General features: G+C 37.5%; 1 protein-coding gene across 4 annotated transcripts in view; it reads right to left on the bottom strand.

The window, feature by feature from the left end:
• The window catches only part of FAAH (fatty acid amide hydrolase), a 239,329-nt gene that overhangs the window by 141,836 nt on the left and 77,262 nt on the right, over nucleotides 1-20,231 (bottom strand). For all 4 annotated transcript variants that reach the window (XM_089786972.1, XM_089786973.1, XM_089786974.1 and 1 more), the window contains one exon: nucleotides 1,099-1,170. In XM_089786972.1, the coding sequence (XP_089643098.1) occupies nucleotides 1,099-1,170 (72 nt within the window). The remainder of the gene's footprint in view (nucleotides 1-1,098; nucleotides 1,171-20,231) is intronic.

Below are 20,231 nucleotides of genomic sequence, written 5' to 3'. Positions count from 1 at the left end.
AGATTCAAGTCTTTATGGATTGGATGTGTTACAAATGCAATTGCTATCTTCTAGTGATCTCTTTATGAACATGCAATTGATATGCTTATCGCTGTTTCAGTATTGATCTAGGCATTCATGCGATAGATGCTTGAGGACCTATGCCTCTCTTTCTATTTCTTACAAAAAGAAGCAATAGAATCTTAATCTTCTCAAAATATTTTTCAAGGTTTTGCTTAACCTTTTAATCTTAAGAATTAAAAATAAAATTTATTTCTGCCTGCCTTGGCTTGTTAAAGATTTTATTAGAATAACATGGCAAATGGATCTTAATATCTACGAATGGGAAGCCTGGTCATTACAATGGGATGGTAGTAATACCTCTTCTTTTTTTTACAGAGTTGCACCACTCTAGGGGATGGGGAGACGGGGGAACGAGGGGACAAGTTTCCTGTACGGTGGGGCAAAGGGACCTTAATTTGGGGATGGCAGGGGGATGGCGACGGGACCGGGGGGATGTTTGCATATACTATACATATAGTACTTAAAATGCTAGTTATGAAAAGATTTTGTGCAATATAAGATATAAAGCTTTAAAACAGTAAATACTTGAACATTGCATTGAATTGGAACATCGAACATTGAACATAAATAGTCAAATCAGAAAATAGTTAACACCGGGAGATCCTCTCATCCTCAGTGGAGGTGGTGGAATTTGGTGGCGCCATTGGGGACGGGGGAACGGAATCCCCAAGCCCCCGGTGTGGGGGGGGGTGTTGGGGGCACCTCCCTATGTTACTATGGTTTTTTATCCCTCAATCTGAGGCTTGTGAAACATCTTTTACAAATGTACAAATCTTTCTTTAGTTCTTCAACTACATGCTTGACTAGAGATATTTCTGCACATATGCAATCTGATCTTCATCTTCCAATTTGTGCAAGTTTTTTTGTTTTTTAAATCCTTTAGGAATTAACATGTAAATGTCAATCACAAATAACAGAATAAACTACATAAAAAAGCAATTTAAACTCTTTTTCATAAAAATTATTTAGCATAAACTGAGTTGGACATACTTAAATTTGATACAATTATCTGTTTCACAGGGAAAGGATACGTACACCAACATCACATCTTCAACTGTTGTTGCAATTGGTCCTATAATCTCCACAGTTCCACCTTCACATATAGAACTGCAAAACAATATAGATTAATCTTGAATCCTCGATTTGCAGGAACATAGAAAGCTTTACAGAAGAAAATCAGGAATTTGCTATACATGCTGCAAAATAAATGTTTGTATTAGTCCTGCTGTTCTCGTGTATTCATCAAACACATGCAAGAATTTCCTATCTTTATAAGAACCACACTTTCCTAAAAAATGGACCTTAAGATGTCATTTTAGACATGCAGTACTTACCTGTGTAGATAGAAATCTCTATCTTTTATTTTAATACATTTTTAATGATATACTGCTCAGCCTTGCAGCTGTTCAATCATTGAATTTTTTCATTAATCAGTAATCGCCTTGGTTCACAATTTTTCAACCACTTTGCTACTCCTTGGGCTCTACTGTTTATCTTATGCATCTCAACTATCTTTTGAGAGCTACTATGTTATAGTTTTCCTGGTTTATGTACCTGACCTGTCTCAGTCTGAGATGTTCAATATCCGTTCTCAAAGGCATGCACAAAGCCCTTCCAGATGTAACATGTAAAATGTTTCCAAAGATTGTAGTGATCACAAAGGTCAAAATCTGCCACAAAGAAATTACTGCAAAACCCTTTCAATATTCATTCCTTGTGCAATATTTTCCTCTAAAAAGTAATACCACAAAAGTAAGTAATTATTCAAGTGTAATAGCTAACAAAAACTTCAAGAAATAAAAAGCTGGGACGTAAATGAGAAAAATATAGACTGCATAATGTATGATGCTGTCAAGTTGTCAAGATTAGGAATTTAGAAATGTAGATATTAAACCAACGGAAGGGATGCAAAGGAAATCCCTTCTGAATTCCAAAGACATCATCCAGATATCATAAAAATTGTAAGCATTTTCTACTTTTTAATCATCAGATTCATATTTCTAGCATATCCAAGAAGCATTGCTTAATGTTGAGAGGACCAGTCATTTGCAGTATCATGGATTTTCTCCCTAAACCTCCAATACATGAGGATGTACTAGAACATGATAGTAAGAAGAAATTGTCTAAGCAGTAGGATACTCTTTGATCTACTGATAGAATTTGGGGTCAAAACATGCAAATAGATTCTATGCAGTTTATTTGTCATGTAACATATTTAGTTGAGATTGAATCTTGTTAAAAAATGTGTACCAAACACGCTCCTAGGTTTATCTAAGCCCAAAAAAGAGTTTATCCAAACTTAGCAAATAGCTTGGCATCAATCACATCTTGTTGATGAATTGGTCCATCCACCTTCAGAAACAACATATCCCTGGCTTTAAATGGATTGATTCCTCGAGATGTGTGAGCAGCAATTTCAAGACCCAACACTCATCATGGATTTTCTCAATATTTGACAACTAAAGCATATATATTAATAGTATCCAAAAATTCAAAAACAGTCTTTGGATTTATATTAGCAGTTAATTAAATTTCAAAGACACATGTTAAACTTGAAAACAGCAATGGCTTAGAAGATAATGGAAAATAATTATTGCAAAATATCCAAATATTTATGTCAATTTGAACACCAATGTCACAGAAGCTTAATATAGATCTTTCACTAATGGTTTCTTCCTTGCAATTACAACGCTGGAATCTTGACTTGAATGGATAGCTTAGCAGCATAAGCAAGGATAAAACTTCACATTCAATCCACAAAAAAGACTTATTACATTGACTTCAAACTTGAATGACAATCTCTGCATCATATGCCTAACTCAAACTATTATTACAATTTGGGTGGCACATATTTATGGTTTCCTAGTTGTACCATTTTGAATCTTCAAAAATAATAAAATGCTAGCAAAGGCATTCAATCTTCATTCCTTTAAAAATATCAAAAATGTACTTTTATTCTTCAAAAATTATATAAAATTACAAACCCAAAATATTGTTTGTAAATGTCAACCTCATTTTTTTTGTGTTTGTGTTAGATAAATACCAAGTTTTATGAGCATTGTTCATCTAAGTTATGCATGTAGCCTGGTGCTTCTGTTATGGTGAAAGCTGAACATTGTTCATCATTGCAGCTATCATTGTCACTCAAATGTAATGTCCCCCACTTAGCCAATTTGGAGGTATGTTGTCGTTAGCCCATTCTTGTATGGTACCGAGGGCTAACTAGGACTTCGAAAGGGATCCTGAGGTTATTTGGCCTAGTCAAATTTAATTACAGGCCAAACGGAGTTCATTTGTTGGGTTTTCAGAAAGACTTACTATTTTCAGTAAGCCAATAGGGGGATGCAGTGCCTTCAATTTTCAATGACAGGATGAGATGCATTTTGTTGGGCTCTTTTTGATGAGCTATTATATGTGGGATTTCGAGTTTATTTGGTATATTATTTTAATGTTTGAAGTTACAACGGTAAAGTGACTATTTAAATTAAATATTATAATGTTTCATAAAGTCACTTTATAAAAAATCAAGAGTCCCCCTTTGAGTACATACATGGACTTTGTAAAAAGAAAAAAAAGAAGTAATATTAAAACTCATGTATTATCCCACATTGGCAAGACAGAAGCGAGGAGCAAGTGAGGAAGGGATTAAAAGAAAGAGGATAGCTCTCATTTATTCATGCTTGGAAATATCAAAGAAATTGGGGAATTTTCTTGAGATTATATCTCAATAGTTTGAAGCACAAAATCCCTTCAAGCTGGAAATCTTGATGCCATTGAAAGATATGGTCTTGAGATTCAACATAGTAGCAATCCGAAAAAGCAGATACGAAAAAACAATCCAAAAAAGCGGAACCGAAAAAGCAGGCTGAAAAAGCAGATACGAAAAAGCAGTCCGAAAAAGTAGTACCGAAAAAGCAGGCCGAAAAAAGCAGTTCAAAAAAAGCAAAGCAGAAAAGGCAGCATGGAAGGAAATTATTACAGCCATCTACAACTAGGTTCTTTTGTCAGTATTGCTTTTTAGGGTGTTATAAGCTTTCAGCTGTAAGTGTGCATTATACCAGCATTATCCTTTTGTAATCCATGTAAATGCCAAAGTCTTGGCCATATTTCATGAGCATTGTAATTTTCATTGCAATTAAGAAGATAATAGTTGCTGGTGTTATTTAAGCAATTTAATATCATTATTTATCAGCTAGTTAGTTTGCATACCAACTGTTTGTAAAAATGCCAGTTGGTTGTAAGTGTTCATTTCTCATGCTTAGATCATATATATGCACTGAATATTGTCAAAATTAGTAGCACACTCATGTTAGGTCATTGTGTAGTCCATTGTAGTCTTCTAGCACAAGATTCTCATTGATGCAAATTGAAGAAAAAGTCATTTGAAGCCAGCTGAAATACTATATCAGTCACACGTCCCTTGCATGTGAATTGTTTGATGAAATTCCTTGAGCTTTCATCAGTTTATTTTTGAGAGCAGATTTGAGGAGAGTTATTATAGTGGTATCAGAGCTATAAGTCCTGCCATCCTGTGGAGGTCTTATAGGGAATTTGGAACAGCCAGATAGAGGGGAAAGTGTTTGACGAAATGTCAAAACACTAAAATTAGAGCATTTATGTTTGAGCATGAGACAGGGGCCTTATAATTTCCGCAATACCAGAGCAAGAAAAAATAGGATTTCAAACCTGTAGAGCAAACAGTCTAGTTCATCCGTGAAGGTGGACATAAAATCCAGTCATACAGACACAGAGGAGATATTCTTTGATCAAGGCGGCAATATGGAAGACAGGAATGCTCGGGATCCTGGAGAGGAAAGATTCTTACAGTTATTAGAGACCTTGGCACAGGGATAGCGATTAGCAGAACAGAGGGCACAGGAACAAAATCAAAGAATGGAGCTTATGATGCAGATGATGGCTCGTCAAATGGGGTTGAATGCTAACATGGGTGGAGGAAATAATCAGAATGGTAATAATCAAAATGGTAACAATCAGAATGGGAACAATCAGGATGGGACACATAATGGAGGTGAACAAGTTGGGAACAATTTCGGTCATGCACCCCAGCAAGCTAGGACAGTGAGTTCAAGGCCCATGATTCCCACATTTCCTCCTAGAGCCCCAGAGCAGCCCGTACTAGAGCCCCAGATCACTGATATACGGGACCAGTTGAGAAGAGATTGGGAAGCCGGAGGTCCAGATTTTACTGCTGCAATTAACTTTAGGGAGTATATGGATGTGCGGATGAAACATATGCCACGTGGACATGACAGGAACCAGAGCTATGAGCTACGGAAGAAAGTAGGGAAACTTCAGTTACCATATTATGATGGCTCGAGGAAGTCTACAGAAAGAGCTTGGGTTCAAAAGCTTGATACATACTTTGAATTGAACCCTATGCCTGAGGAAGAAGCTATTAAGTATGCAGCAATTCATCTGGATGGGTTAGCACACGAGTGGTGGCATCATGGTATGGTCACTATGGGTCATGCACACATTACCTCATATGTGGAGTTTACGGAGAGACTGATTGAACGTTTTGATAGGAAGGATCCAGAACTACATTTCAAGGAGTTAGCTTAGCTTAAACAATGGGGATCATTGGAAACATACATTTCAGAATTTCAAAAACTTGCAGTGTTAGTAACAGATGTATCTGAACGGAGGATATTGGTTCTATTTATGGATGGGTTAGCTGATCCGTTGAGAGGGTGGATTAAAGCTCTCAACCCTCCCACTTTGCAGGAAGCCATTAAGAAAGCTCGTGACATGGATTCCTCTTCAGCTTCTAAAAACAAATTCCAGGGAAAGAGTTTCCCTTCGAGGAAAGATAAGGACAGTAAACCTTTTCGTAGAGAGGGTCAGCCACCTAAGGAGGAAAGTAAGAGGTTGGACAATAAGACACTTAATGATCTCAGGAAGAAGAAGCTTTGTTTTCATTGTAGGGAGCCTTGGGATTTGTCACATAAGTGTCCATTGAAAGCAAAAGCCAAGTAGATGGAGTACTTTTCAGCCGAAGCGTCAGTGGATGGAGATTCAGAGCAATCATCAGAATCAGATGGAGATGATAATTCTTCACATGAGGAAGCACACAGTGATAGCACGATAGCTCAGTTGTCCAGTATACAGGAGGCCGTCACTTTCAAAGTTAGGGGAACTTTGGATGGACAAAGATTTGTGGTACTCATTGATACAGGGGCAACACATAACTTCATTGATGAAAAGTTTGTGACACGCAGAGGGCTACATACAGAAGAGCATAGGGGATTTAAGGTGATGGTTGTCGACAGCTTCAAAATTGACTGTACCAAGAAAATCTCCAACTTGCAGCTTCGTTTGGGAGATTATGACATGGTGGGAGATTTCTTTGTTGTCAACATTGGTGATCAGGATATGGTGCTTGGGATGAATTGGATGAAATCTCTGGAAGAGTTTACATTTAACCTCCAGAAAATGGAAATGAAGTTTGAGGCAAATGGTAAGAAGATAGTACTCAGAGGTTTGTCAGATGGGAGACTACGAGTGGTGTCACTCAAGCGGATGCAGAGTTTCTTCAGACACGACCAGGTGCAGTGGACAGCAGAGTTCAGAGTAATGCCTGAGGTGACAGAGCAACATAAACAGGAGTATCCACCCGATGTACAAAAAATAATAACCAAACATACTAAGGTGTTTGGTGAGATACCTCCAGGGAGACCCCCGGATAGGGGAATTGAGCATGTTATTGAGTTAGAGGAAGGGGCTAAGCCAGTCATCATCACACCCTACCGCCATCCAAAGAGATATAAAGATGAAATAGAAAAGGCAATCAAGGAGTTGATTGACATGGGGCACATACGACCAAGCAAGAGTCCTTTCACTTCTTCAGTAGTATTGGTGAAGAAGGATGGTACAATGAGGATGTGCATTGATTATAGGGAACTAAACAAGAAGACAATCAAGAACCGATACCCTATTCTGCGCATCAATGAGCTTATTGATGAATTGCACGGTGCCTGCTACTTCTCTAAGATTGATTTGAGATCCGGCTACCACCAAATACGGGTTAGAGAGGTGGATGTGGAGAAGACAGCTTTTAGATGCCACTATGGACATTTTGAGTTCTTAGTCATGCCCTTTGGGTTGACTAATGCCCCCGCCACTTTCCAGTCCTGTATGAATAGAGTATTCAGAGATCAGTTGAGGAAGTTTGTGTTGATTTTTTTTTATGATATACTGATATACAGCAGTACTTGGGAGGAACATTTGAAGCATATTGATGCAGTGCTCAGCATTCTAGAGAGGGAGTCATTATATGCCAAGATGAGTAAATGCGAGTTCGGGATGACAGAGTTGCTCTATCTAGGGCATATTATTAGTGCAGGAAGTGTTCGGGTTGACCCAGACAAGATAGGGGCCATTCTGGATTGGTCACCACCGAGGAACAGTTCGCAACTCAAGGGATTTCTTGGGCTTTGTAGGTTCTACCGCAGATTTGTGAAGGGATTTTCACAGATAGCAGCACCACTTACAGATTTGACATGGAGAGACAGTTTCAAGTGGTCAGAGAAGGCTCAGGATTGTTTTGATAGGTTCAAGGAGCTGATGAGTACATGCCCTGTTTTAGCCATTCCAAATTTCACCAGGCCTTTTGAGCTGCAGTGTGATGCCTCAAGAGAGGGCGTAGGAGCTGTCCTCATGCAGGACAAACATCCCATCGCATATGAGAGCAGAAAATTACGAGGTGTTGAGAGAACTTACAGCATCTATGACAAAGAAATGCTAGCAATCATGCACGCGCTAGCTAAGTTCAGGCAATACTTAGCAGGGAGCCGATTTATAGTAAAAACAGATCATAACAGCTTGAAACATATCCTTGGACAGAAGGATCTCAACGACAGGCAACAAAAATGGGTGAGTAAGTTACAGGCTTCTGATTTTGACATAGTCTATGTCAAAGAGAAGAAAAATATCGTCGCAGATGCTTTATCCAGAAGGCCTCATTTGCTTGTTGTTGGGATAGTCATGGACGATTGGAGAGAGTTGATCTTGGCAGAGTATGCCAAGGATAGTTGGGCATCTAGTGTTATTGAAGGAACTATTCAGGATAGTCGATACACTGTTGTAAATGATTTGATCATCTACAAGGAAAGGATTTATTTAGTACCCGGGTCTGCTATGAAGCAGAAGATTTTGAGGGCATTTCATGATTCACCATTGGCAGGACATCCCAAATTCTTTAAGACATATCGGCAAGTGAGAGAGCGCTTCACTTGGAAAGGACTCAAAACAGAGGTGCTTCAGTTTGTTAGGGAGTGCCCAGTATGTCAACAAAACAAACAGAAACATTCCTTTCCAGGTGGTTTACTACAGCCCCTACCCATACCAAAGAAGAAGTGGGATAGCATTTCCATGGATTTCATTACAGGCCTCCCCAAGGTACAGGGTCGGGATTGTATTTTTGTCGTGGTAGACAGATTGACGAAATTTGCACATTTCTTTGCGATTTCGTCCACATATTCAGCAATACAGACAGCAGAGCTATTCTTTCGAGAGGTATTTAGATTACATGGGATGCCACGGAACATAGTCAGCGACAGGGATAGTAGGTTTATGAGCCACTTTTGGCAGGAGTTGTTCAAGTTGTGTGGAACAGAGCTAACTCCGAGTACCAGTTACCACCCCCAAACTGATGGGCAGACAGAGATAGTGAATAAATGGGTTGAGGGATACCTTCGAAACTACATTGCAGGAGAGCAGAAGGCTTGGGTGAAGTGGCTGCATCTAGGGGAGTACTACTATAATACCTCTTTCCATATGTCTATTCAAATGTCCCCTTTCATGGCACTGTACGGGTATGATGCTCCTAATTTTCTGGATTTGTTATTTGGGGACAGTAGGGTGCCTAAGGCCAAGGATATATTGCACGAGTGTCAGGACATTATGCGATCCTTGAAGGAAAATTTGCAAAGGGCACAAAATCAGTAGAAGCAATATGCTGATCAGCACAGGGTTGAGAGATCTTTCGAGGTAGGAGACATGGTGTACCTCATGTTACAGCCATATAGACAGTCCTCTCTCAAGAGGAGTGGAGCAAAGAAATTGAAACCACGCTACTATGGACCATTCAAAGTAATCAGGAGAGTGGGTGAGGTAGCTTATGAGTTGGAGCTGCCTGCAGACAGTAAAGTGCATAACGTGTTCCATGTGTCACGCCTTAAGAAGGCATTGGGGCATAATGTGGTGCCTTCAGTAGTATTGCCACCTCTCGATGATGAGGGAAAGCTTATCTTGATTCCCGAGGCTATACTTGACTCCAGGGAGAGGGTGCTTCGCAGGCGGACTATCAGGGAGTACCTAGTAAAGTGGAGGAACCTACCAGTTGAGGATGCGACATGGGAGGCAGAGGAGATTATTCAACATCCTGAGTTGAGATTGCTTGGGGACAAGCAATTTCAAGAGGGGCGGACTGTAATATCCCCCACTTAGCCAGTTTGGAGGTATGTTGTCGTTAGCCCATTCTTGTATGGTCCCAAGGGCTAACTAGGACTTCAAAAGGTATCCTGAGGTTATTTGGCCTAGTCAAATTTAATTACAGGCCAAACGGAGTTCATTTGTTGAGTTTTCAGAAAAACTTACTATTTTCAGTAAGCCAATAGGGGGATGCAGTGCCTTCAATTTTCAGTGACAGGATGAGATGCGTTTTGTTGGGCTCTTTTTGATGAGCTATTATATGTGGGATTTCGAGTTTATTTGGTATATTATTTTAATGTTTGAAGTTACAACGGTAAAGTGACTATTTAAATTAAATATTATAATGTTTCATAAAGTCACTTCATAAAAAATCAAGAGTCCCCCTTTGAGTACATACATGGACTTTGTAAAAAGAAAAAAAGAAGTAATATTAAAACTCATGTATTATCCCACATTGGCAAGATGGAAGCGTGGAGCAAGTGAGGAAGGGATTAAAAGAAAGAGGATAGCTCTCATTTATTCATGCTTGGAAATATCAAAGAAATTGGGGAATTTTTTGGAGATTATATCTCAATAGTTTGAAGGACGAAATCCCTTCAAGCTGGAAATCTTGACGCCATTGAAAGATATGGTTTTGAGATTCAACATAGTAGCAATCCGAAGAAGTAGATACGAAAAAACAGTCCGAAAAAGCGGAACCGAAAAAGCAAGCTAAAAAAGCGAGTACGAAAAAGCAGTACCGAAAAAGCAGGCCGAAAAAAGCAATTCGAAAAAAGCAAAGCAAAAAGGGCAACATTGAAGGAAATTATTACAGCCATCTACAACCAGGTTCTTTTGTTAGTATTGCTTTTTAGGGTGTTATAAGCTTTCAGCTATAAGTGTGCATTGTACCAACATTATCCTTTTGTAATCCATGTAAATGCCAAAGTCTTGGTCATAATTCATGAGCATTGTAATTTTCATTGCAATTAAGAAGATAATAGTTGCTGGTGTCATTTAAGCAATTTAATATCATTATTTATCAGCTAATTAGTTTGCATACCAACTGTTTGTAAAAATGCCAGTTGGCTGTAAGTGTTCATTTCTCATGCTTAGATCATATATATGCACTGAATATTGTCAAAATTAGTAGCACACTCATGTTAGGTCATTGTGTAGTCCATTGCAGTCTTCTAGCACAAGATTCTCATTGATGCAAATTGAAGAAAAAGTCATTTGAAGCCAGCTGAAATACTATATCAGTCATACGTCCCTTGCATGTGAATTGTTTGATGAAATTCCTTGAGCTTTCATCAGTTTATTTTTGAGAGCAGATTTGAGGAGGGTTATTACATCGAATGTGTGACACTACTTGAACCAATTGTATAATGACAATTTTTCATTAATCCAATGAGATTTACAAATTAAAAAAACTTAATCCCAGAAAGAAATATCATTGATAAGTCCTGAAATCATCATCAGTAGAAGTCCTCCATTTCAACACGTTAAATCTCCCGAAAAGAAGAAAATGGGTGCAAATAGATCTCTGCTTTAGTTCTTGTAGATGTACCTACAAGTGGGCCAGGGCCAAAAAGTGAATGTAACATTCCACTTGGTGTGTTTGTGGACACTTTTGAATTATTGCACCCGAAAGTTCTTTGAGACATGCCAAGCTACCACCTATTGATGACTGCATCCATTTTTGCCTTCTCATCTCTGTCTTCGCTTTCTACTTGTAGAAGGTGCCAAGTATTGCATCTGCAGAGTTTTTCCCACAAAGGAAAGGATGGAGATTGCGACAAGTTGTGCCCATTTGACAATTTCTAGGCTATGTTGCATTGAGGAAAGGGCATCGACTTTAAGGTCGTTAAGCTGTAATGGTGCATGGGAGAAGAATTGCTTCCATGATGGAGGTTCAATGTGGTGTTATATGCTAGATTTTTTTGTTCAAGTGTAGTATGCAGTAAAACAAACTGGTTCTATTTAAGCGAAAAGGCTTTGTGGCTTTAAGAGTTCACGATTTTTATGTTCAAGAAGTTTATGTTTAGTGCATGTCAAGACTTGATAGATTGCTCAAACTTTAAATCTCTATTATTAGTTGAAATACATCAATGTAATGTCCCCTTTTTAGTAGGTGTCAAGGATGTGGTAGTGTTACCTCATCACTAAGACCCACGTGAGGTAACAACTTGACTTGAGGGTCTCTAGTGTTGACTTACTATTTATTGTAAGTCAATATTGGCTAGTTTCTATTTTCGGCATGGCACTTGGGTGCAATACCTAAATAGTGTTGCTTCTACATTTCAATGGATCACTTGATGAATTATGGGATGTTATGAATTATGAGTATAATTTATGTTATTTAATTAAGTTATCATGAATTCATTAACCATTAACAAGATCCCATTTCCATCTGCATCTTTATGGCCCATACTGTTAACTCTGAAGTCAGGACATGCCATGTTTGTGGTACCAAAAATAAGAATGTGACTCGTCTATCAATATGACCTCTGGATCCCATGTCATCCTAAGAGATACTCCCGCTTTTGCTTGCTGCACTACTCTGAACACAATTGTTCCCTGACTCAAATGATTAACTTGACAATCCACAAAATGCAAGGCACCCATCTTGTTGCTCCTAGATCACATACCATCTCATCAACACAATCTTGGGAGTTGTAATGGTGGTTTGTCCATTCACTATTATCCTGTATCAACCAACTGCACAAGTGTAGCACTCTTCCTATGTCAATAAAACCTCCAATATGAATGAAAACAAACTCATTAGGTCTCTAGATGCCATTGTCTAACCCGGATCAGCAACATGAATATCAACAATGTCATCACTATGCCACTAAACTGGAAGGGTTAATATCTCATATGGAATACATCGCAATATGTGTCGTCCTAGCTCATCTGCCTGCAACTCACTAACCCCTATAGACCAAGCCAAATCTGAAAATGTACTTATAGACCAAGTAGGGTAGCCACTAATAACTGTAGCATGAATGAAGAAAAAATCACCAACCAAGAGATTAACAGCTGCATTATCATACCAACTTGGTGTCATTACTCTAGTTGGATTATAGAAGCCTTCGGTATGCATTGAGGACAATTACATTTCTAATTCACCACAAGTAATCTTATTTTCCTCTCCTTTGTCACCACAAAATGGAGGTAACAATACAAAACTTTTCGAATTAAGTTTCACATTTCTTTGAGATAACTCATTATTTTATTGGCACAAATTGATCAAACAATTGTCACCAATCCATATGATGAAACATTTTACAGAAGGTTTTCATCAAGTCATTTTCGTTTTTTCAGTTGGTTAGCCTATACTTGATTTTTAAGACCTTCAAAGTCCATTTTGCATTTTAAAGTGTTAGTTTTGATTTTGTTTATCTTTTTCTTTCCTTTAATCTCTTGCTTTCAGTTTTTCCTTCGATTCAAGATATCTTGGGGCTTCACCGGAGTTGTTAGTCAAAATATAACAAGCATTAAGTGCTTGAAAAGTGGAGTTCGCAACTTAAATTGTATAATTAAAATATTGACCTTATATTATAATGTTGAGTTGCACTTTTTGAAAAATATAGCTTAAAATGACTTTATGTTATGTTTTTAAGTTACTTTATCACTTAAGTGATTAAATTCATTATAGTGCACTTTATGTTATAATTTAACGTTAAGTTGTTTTTTAATTTATCACTTCAGTAAATCTACAATCTAATTTGATATTGAGATTTACTTTAATGTTTTAATTTAAAACATTTAAGTGAAATATCACTTTTTGAATGCATTTACACTTAATATGTAAAATATATAGTGTAGATATGTATTTGATCGCTTTAAGTGATATGTGCTTAACAAAATCAAATAGACATGTACTAAATAGAAAAGTTAAGTGATGCAACTCCATTACATGTTATTTTTGAAATGAAATACATGTAATAGCTCCTTCAAAACCTGATTTTGGTCCTTGCATGCATTTATATGAACGAGTAATGGCACTTCTAAACCATAAATTGCCAAAGGATTGCATTTACATGTAGATGCAGGACATTTTAAACATGCATTGCACCTCCAGAAACCTATTTATGGTCTAGGCACCTAAATGTGTGCAAATGCGTTGCATGTAAAAGGTTTTTCAAACCATGTTTTTGGCTTCTAAGGCAAGACATTACATACATTACACCTATAGAAACCTGACTTTGGTCTAAAGAGGCATTTTTATGCATTTACATCTCATTTTTTAAATATGCAAAGCATCTTCAGAAACCTAATTTGGGTTTAAAGGCAAAAATTCCCAAATAATGGCATTTAAAAACACATTTTAAGTGCAGCTTTCTTGGGCGTCCAAATGCACATGTTTCCATTACATGCAATGACATCAAAGAATCCCAGTTTTAGCTTGCACTTGATTTCTATGTATTTGGAATGCATATTTTAAATATGAATTTGGACTTGTAAAACCCAATTTCGGCTTGAAAGGAAAAATAACGTCCCATGCATTGCATCACTCAAAGCCCTATTTTGGCTTGCAAGCATATGTATTACATATTTAACATATGCGTTTGGACTTCCAAAGCCCAATTTAGGTCCTCCAAGGCAAAAACGCTACATGTAGAGAGGTTTTTCTATCATTTTATGCTAAGGCATTGCATGCAATAGGGCCTCCAAAACACAATTCACCAAAGAAATGGAAAAGAAAGTCATTTGCAACAAGTCTTTACACCATTATATGTGCATGTAATGCAAGTTCTAAACTACAATTTGCTCTTGGGAAGCCACTTTCAAACACAAAAATCACTTGGAGAAATGCAAGCTGCATTTTGAAGGGCATTTGCAACATCATTTACATTGTTTCACATGCACTTGCATTTCTAAACCATAATTTGAAGCCAAGGATTGAATCTTTCAAAGGCATTTGATTTGCACATGCAAGCATACTCCTAAAACCCGATTTTGGAGAGAACAAGTTCATTCAAACTTCTTCTTCCTCCAAACTTTACTTTTGCTCTTTGTTCGTTGCTCTCGTAGTAAGTGAAAGAATCCAATTTTGCTTGCATTTCTTGATCTCTGTACTAATTTATTGCATTCTTTGAATCTTTATCATCCATTTGTTTGAATGCAGCCCTAGCTTTTTGCATCAAGTTATTTAATAAGTTTGAAACTTCCATTTTCTTGCAAATCCAAAAGGTCTCTCAACTCAAAAAATGAAATTGCATCCAAAGTGAAGTTTGAGAACTTATCAAATTTTAGTCAAGGAAGAGGCATGTTCTTTTTGTCTTTCATGTTTCATATATACTTTGTTGCTTGTTTTGGTTTGTTTTTGAAGACAAGTTGGAGATTTTCCCTCAAGAATGCAAGTACCTTTCCGTGCTTTCATCTTCCTTGTTCAATCCATCATTCAAAATAATCCAAACTCCATATTCCTCCAGATGTAATTGCATTCCAAAAATCCAATTAGATATTATCCTCAAGTAAAAATGACTAGTTTTTACCACGTGTGATTGCATCTCCAAAACCTGATTTTGGTAAAAACTCACATTTTTAAAAATAAAAACTCTCATCCTTCACACATTCATATGCTTCAAATTTGCATTCTTAGCCATCCAAAACAAAAGCCCCTTTTTGCCTACATGTAATCCACCTTCCAAAACCCGATTTGGTCATCTTTGCCTAAAATACAAGCTGTCCCATTCATTTCCATCCTTCTAATGTGCTCAATAACTATCTAATCCATACTTTGAGCACCTATCCTTCATAGATCCGGCATTGCAACTCAAATCCCAAAGCCTTCATGGATCCAATCCCATCCAATGATGCATTTTCCCTTTTGAATTTCCATGTTACAACACAAGATATTTTCCACACCTCCAAAAGCCAAAGGAAAGATGAAGTATCAGTACGATAAGGAGATAGCTCACACAACTCCATTGCAAGTTTCATCTACTTTTGATGAGATCTTAGATACAGAGATCGGTCATGTTGACATGACTAATTTCTTACAAAGGGTTGAAACATCTTCCAGTCATGATAGGCAACAGATCAAAAGAAGTTACCTCCATTTGGTATCCACCTTTCCTATCGCAGACTTCGAACCTGAGTTCATGTAGGAATGCGCAAATCACTTTGATGTCAAGTCAAAAAGTAAAGATGTAGACAGGAAGGTAGTTTTCAGCTTGCGTCTAGATGTTATTGAGAAAATCCTCAAGATCCCTGAAACTCCAAAATGTGTGCATCTAACCAAACAAATATCCTTGCAGTTGTGGAACAAAACAAAACTACATGTAATGACAAGTGGTTGATCCATAAAAGATCAAATTTCTCTAGATGGCCAAGGACAATACATAGATCTGATTTCTCCCAAGAGGTCAATGATCTGATCACCCTTTTAAGCAGGATTTGTGGTCTCAAAGAATCCAATCATTTTAATATAAGAATGTTCAAATTCATCTATCAAATTCTTGAACACAAAGAACCCATCTATTGGGAAGAAATCATAAGTACAACATTATGTGAGCAATTGGTTCGTGTGAAGACATCATTCGCATTCCACATGAATTCATACTTAGTCTACATCACTGCAACTATGGGGACTTCTCAGGACTTTCTACCAAGGGAGACCGGACCCTAGTTCCCATGTGGAACTACTATAATCAGCTCACTCTCACATAGAGAAAACGCCACTACAAAAGGGTGCAAGGTTCATTCTATGGGCATTTCAAGTGCCTTTTCAACAAGGTGTTGGCAACAAGGAGAGTATCGGATGAGGCATGGGAGAAAGTAAATCAATACATATGCATATTCTTGCAATTTCCAACTTTCAATTACTTGAGAGTTGGTTACTTCGAAGGAGAACACACACTTTGCTAAGATATCCTACTAATAGGATAATCCACATGGAGTTAGCAAGGCAACTCATGATAGTGTAGACATATCAGCTCAGTCAACATAGGCCTAGATTTGGGATCTCCTCCACAAATCCTTTGTAGATTGGTAAGTATGCAATAACCACTGTGCACAAAGCCAAAGCCATGGAGTCCGAAATTCAACTCATCACACTGAAGAAGTTCAAGGCTTAATATGACTTTGATTCAGAGGTATGCATTCCAAGATGAAGAAGGCATTCACCCATGTTCACCGCAAGGAGGATGTATGGATAGATTTGTGAAGCGAGGTAGACATCATCAAAATGGCCTATTATAAGCTCGCTCTGCAACAAATCATTGATCTTGACTTGGTCCCTATTCCAGAAGGGGTTGAGGATGACGGCATTAGTCTAGAAAAATAATTCCACAATAACCAACTGAAGAAGTTTCTCCCTATTCCCATCCAATGGTAGAAGAAGTAAATTCCATCTTTGATAGATTCCAGCCTATTTTGCTAAATACCAATTCATGGCTAAAAAGCAAGAATCTAAAGAGAATCAAGTTGAAAGCTGGAAAAGATTGCAGCCATTTCAAACCAATTAGAAGGAAATGTCAAGTGGAGGTAAAAAGGAAAGACAACTCATCCACCTCAAAACCAAGTAAGAGCTTCAAATTGAAGCTCAAAGGAGGAAAAGTTATCATTCCACCCTAGCAACAGTGTCAAATGTTTACCATACAGGGCAAGCGGATACTTATCGCATTCAGTTGATTAAGATGTAACACAAAATAGAGACTTTATTTATATATGCAATATGCAGTCCAAGTACAACGATTACAATGATAATGATTATGGTCCTTCAATAGTCCCTACGAACGATGTACATATACTTTCCGAAGGGTTGACTCAACTGTCAGGTGCCCTTTTAGATACAATTCTACTCGTCAACTACAATATAGAATTTACCGACAACAAGCATCCCTCCAAGTGCAAGAACCAGATGAAGAGGAAGACGAGGGAGAAGTAACGATCATATCTCCTCCACAACCTCCAAGCAACCAAGAGTCATCTACCCAAGATGAACCATTCTTGGCTTCCATAGAAAATGATGTGGATTCCTTTTCCATAGTTATCACACCTACCATTCCTCTTTCTGAGGTGAATATGTCTATGTTGCCTATCTCAAATGCGACTCCACCCATTCTTATAGCAAAGCAATGTGAAAACCTAAAAAATGTGTTTAGCAATTTTCCAACTCTCGTTGAGGGACAAGTTTCTGAACTTGATACCTTAGCTGCAAGGTTCAAGATGTTCACGATAGTCATCCCATAGAACACCTATGGTTACAACTATGTAAATAGAACCGTGCACTATGACGACAAAGATACAATTAGGATCAATGTCTACCATAGCTAGCATACTAGTCCCTGCAGATGAAAGTTTCAGCTTGTCCACATGGTTAGGAAACATTACCATGAAGAGGAGAAAGATCAAGCTACCCCCAGATGATCTACCTTCAAATAAGAACAAGTCTAGGTGTCCCATGCAAAGGGAAAAAGTCGTCTCACAAATCCTTGTTGATTCTGAGAAAATTAAATGCGCTGAGATTGCAAAACCTCTAGTGGATTAACTAGTCGAAGAGCTTAATCACTCTAATTACGGGTTCACCAAAATTGAACTAAGGAAACAATCACAGTTGTGATGTCAAACTAATGCCCAAGATGTAGTCTCCACCTTTTCAAAGAAGAATGACAAACTCTTGGAGAAAAAGACTCCAATGAAGTTGGAGATTGCTCGCCTTCATGAGATCATTCGCCAACAATCTTCACAACCCGTAGTCAGCACATCACTTTCAATACAAATGAATCGGAGGGTTGAAGCAGCTAAGGCCTAGTTCAAGGAAATTATCACAAAAGGAGCCCAGTCAATAAATGATGCAATCAAAGTCCTTGAGCATATAAGAGGTATTGAAGAAAGGCTTCATGATATGCTTGCCTCCTTCAATCAAGAGATCAACACCTTAAAACAAGATCTAAGCACATGGGACCAAATGTGAGAAGCTGATTTAGATGTTTTAATCACATACAACATCATTCCATCTATGGACATGTTCTATGAGTATCAGGGACTCATGGGTCAGAAATTACTAGTAATGGAAAAGTTGTTGACAAATACACAAGAAGCCCTCAAAAAATGCCAAACTATGAAAATTGAGATCATGGGTGATCTAAAGATGATGGGATACAAGGTACTTAGAATGAATGACAATTTGTTCATCAAAGAAGACATGACTGCAGAATTCACTGACAAAGTCAAGACTAAATTCAACTCCAATGACTTTGGAGCACACACAATGAACAAGTTTGCAGCAAAACACTTGTGGGACTCCAATGCAGAGAACTACCGGATTGTAAAAACATGTTTTTGCTAATGCAGTCAAGGTTGACGTCATTTCACAGAAGATGAAGATTACTGGTCTTCGAATGCTCCACGATTGTATTGCCAAATATAAGGCTTTTGTTGACAATCTTTGAGATTGATTCAATCTTCTCCAACATTTTCTTTTAGTTTTTTAGCATTTTCAGCTTTGCAGTTGCAAAAGATAAATTACGTGTAAGCCGATTGCATGTAATCCCATTACATGAACATTTAGTCATGTAATCCAATAAATCTTCCTTCCTACTTTGACTGAGTCAAGGTGGTTAAGTTTCTCCCACTTTTTTCTCCTTTCTCTCACTTTCTATCCTATATAAAGGAGTGCCCCCTTCATTGTAAAAAACATCTTTTATTATATGCAAGAGAGATCTGCCCAACTTGTACAAGCATAACTTTGATTGTGTTGTGCAAATTTCAAAGAAAAGTGAATAAAAAGAAGCAGCTGGATTTGAAGATTTGATTGGAAAAAGTTGTGATAGAACAAATTGAAAGTTGTGACTATGATTTGTTTCTATTATCTATAATTAATGTTATTATTGTATGTTTACTAGAGCATAGTGAGTAAAAGAAACAATTGGAGCTGAAGCTTTGATTGTAGTTTATGTTACTATCTCATATTCACACAAATAGTTAGAATTAAGTTATAGCTTAGAAATCATTTATTTCTTGAAGTCTATGTGCCCCAATGGTAGAGAGTTTTCTTATAAATTAGGAAAATTAGACATAGATCTAAGCCAAAACGCTCTCCATTATCCTTTGAGTTGGTGTTTGGTATTGGTATTATTGTTTCCAACTATTAGATAGAAGTGTAGTTATAGAGATTAAACCTTGCCCATTATTCACTCAAGTAAGTGGATTCTTTCTTGAAATGGGAAGAAAGGATATGAGTAACACCCCTTTACAATATTTCTTAACTTCTTGCTTACCTTGAGTTGATCCAAGGAACAGTGAGAAGGAAGAGCCTTCCCTTTAAGGTAGGAAAGACTATGTCTCACATGTTGTGGCTGGTCAACCTATTTTGCAACTAAATTTGCATAAACTGTCAATTGCACCCAACAAATATCAATCAAATCTACATCTCCATCAATGAAATGATAACTATCACATGTTGTTTTAGAAGTAATACCACTTAGTTCATCTTTATCCACATGATAATTTGAAGGTACATAATTGCTGATATAAAAATTGGAATTCTTGTGGTTGACTTCTTGCCAATCCTTAAGGTCTTCTTTGGCATGATGTTTATCATATGTGTTACACATCCCAATTTTTTCTCCATTTGAAATGTTCATATAACCGCTAAGGTATCATGTGAAGTCTATTGACAGGTAAAATTAGTTACAATCATGTGAAATGGTAAGATGGTTAATCGTTATAATCTCATATGAAGTTGGCATGCTAGTTAACTGTTATGATGATATTTTAAA

This window comes from Cupressus sempervirens, chromosome 6, assembly GCF_028749045.1.
Source record: "Cupressus sempervirens isolate cs-2001-9-10 chromosome 6, ASM2874904v1, whole genome shotgun sequence".
In the NCBI taxonomy this organism is placed as follows: domain Eukaryota; kingdom Viridiplantae; phylum Streptophyta; class Pinopsida; order Cupressales; family Cupressaceae; genus Cupressus; species Cupressus sempervirens.
The sequence above is the reverse complement of the archived record's forward strand: the minus strand, read 5'-3'. Positions and strand labels throughout refer to the sequence as shown.